This window comes from Carlito syrichta, unplaced genomic scaffold (genome assembly GCF_000164805.1).
Source record: "Carlito syrichta isolate Samal-C Ts95f unplaced genomic scaffold, Tarsius_syrichta-2.0.1 Scaffold131698, whole genome shotgun sequence".
Classification (NCBI taxonomy): Eukaryota; Metazoa; Chordata; class Mammalia; order Primates; family Tarsiidae; genus Carlito; species Carlito syrichta.
Window position 1 is genome coordinate 71,943 of NW_007075794.1, and position 2,020 is coordinate 73,962.

The following is a 2,020-nucleotide window of genomic DNA, read 5'->3' on the forward strand; positions in this document are numbered from 1 at the left end:
AAAATTAGCCGGGTGTGGTAGCATGCACCTGTAGTTCCAGCTACTCGGAAGGCTGAGGCGGAAGGATCGCCGGAGCCCAACAGGTCGAGGCTGCGGAGGCCAGGAGAGGCCACTGCACTCCAGTCTGGGTGACAGAGTGAGACTCCAACTCAGAAGACAAAAGTTTTACAATGGCCCAGCAGGTGCACACATGCATATATACTACATAACCACAGCTTCTCAAAACAGCACCATACCTCTCGGGACCCACAATGCACTGATACTTTTTCTATTCTTGTCTACTCTGGCTCATTCTTCCTAAAACACTGGCAGGGTCCATCCACTGAGCTTACAACCCCCAAGCAGTCCCAGCCTGTAGGGTGAACATCTTGGCTACAGCCAGTGCCCGCCCGCCCTGGCAGCATGGCGTGCTACACAAGTGACCCCCACAGCGGTCACGACGGTGGCAGGTGCCACCCCAGCCCCTGGAGCAGCAGCCGTCCACTGCCCCAGGCCCAAGTCCTGCTCCCTACGTGACACCCCCTAGAGGGAAGCTGCAGGCTGGACTCCCCAGGGACGGGTGCAGTGTGGCACCCCGACGCCACCGAGGGAGCACACAGATGCGGGAGACCTACCCCGGCAGAATGCACCATGCACTTGGGCGCGCCTGTTGTGCCCGACGAGAACATGATGAACAGAGGGTGGCTGAAGGGTAGCTGCTCGAACTCCAGCTGAGGGGCCTGCTCGCTGGCGCCCAGGCTGAGAAAGTCATCCAGGAACACACTGCGGAGAGACGCAAGGAGTAAGCGTGAACGTTCCAGAATGCTGGGCCGGATTCGCTGACTCCGCCCATGCACTCCCGCCACCCCTACCACAGTCACACCCGGATTTGGGGGGACACGGACTAATCTGGAAACTTCTGGGGAGGGGAGAGCAGGAGGGAATCAAACCTCAGGGATGGAAGTCAAGTGAAAGAAAGCTCACTGAGGAGTGAGACTTCAAGGTGCTCAGGACTCTGCAGGCGCCAAGGGCTGGCTCTTCGAGAATCCTTCAAGTGTTCCCTAAGCACCCTGGACAAGGGTCACTTACAGTGCATGCAGCAGCTACGTGTGCGAACGCCACTGCCCCTGCTATTAGATCCTTGATTAGCACACACCCCGTCTCCAATGACTGCCCAAAACCGGCATTAACCACGTGGGTCTGATTCCAGAGTCCTCCACGTGGGGAGAAGGTGGTGATAGATTGACGAGCACTTCCTACAGATGAGAGGCAATCTCCCAAAAGCTCAGCCCAAAGACAGAAGTGCCAGGCACATACTGTGTGTTGCCACTACACTGAGGTTTACAACAGTGAGGTACAAATATCTTCCGAGAACAATAAAATTAATCCCAGCAATTGATTGTCACCTAACAAGTCTGCCCAGGCTTACCCCAAAGCTGACATCAAGCATCAGGGCCGGTGGCAGGGACCGCTAACACAAGCAGGGCAACACAAACAGGAGATTTGTTTTCTGCACTAGAAACAGCCGCAGAAGCCCCAGGCCGCCTTGGAAAGGTGGTTTTCTACTTTGAGATCAGCAGAAAATCAGCCCCAAACACCGGCCCTCCACTGCTCTTGACAAATGGAACTTTCTCTCTTTCAAGGAAGGAGGAGGTAGGATTGGTTACACTGAGCCTGCAGCAAGCTGCTAAGGAGAATAACTCTGAAATCCAAACGCATTCAACTAGCACGGAGGCTCCTGCTGCCTTGCAGGGAAGGCATCCTTAAGACAAGGGTTTCTCCTGGGGAGACGGAGCACTTTAAAAGACATGGCATCTGAGATAATTCAACTCAAAGAACTCTGGGACAAGTTCAGCTCTGATCAAACCATTTCCCTCATGTCCAAAATGAAGATGTTTCCAGTCCCATTTGGTACTCAAGACGTGTGATTTATCATTAATGTATAAATGTCAGAAAAGCAAGCCGGGCTCGGTGGCTCAGCCTGTAATCCCACGCCTTGGGAGGCTGAGGTGAGTGGATTGCCTGAGCCCACGGGTTTGAG

General features: G+C 54.4%; 1 protein-coding gene across 3 annotated transcripts in view; it reads right to left on the reverse strand.

Moving 5' to 3' along the window:
* AACS (acetoacetyl-CoA synthetase) overlaps positions 1-2,020 on the reverse strand; it is a 62,796-nt gene that overhangs the window by 33,710 nt on the left and 27,066 nt on the right. For all 3 annotated transcript variants that reach the window (XM_021708168.1, XM_021708169.1, XM_021708167.1), the window contains exon 7: positions 615-762. In XM_021708168.1, coding sequence (XP_021563843.1) covers positions 615-762 — 148 coding nt within the window. The remainder of the gene's footprint in view (positions 1-614; positions 763-2,020) is intronic.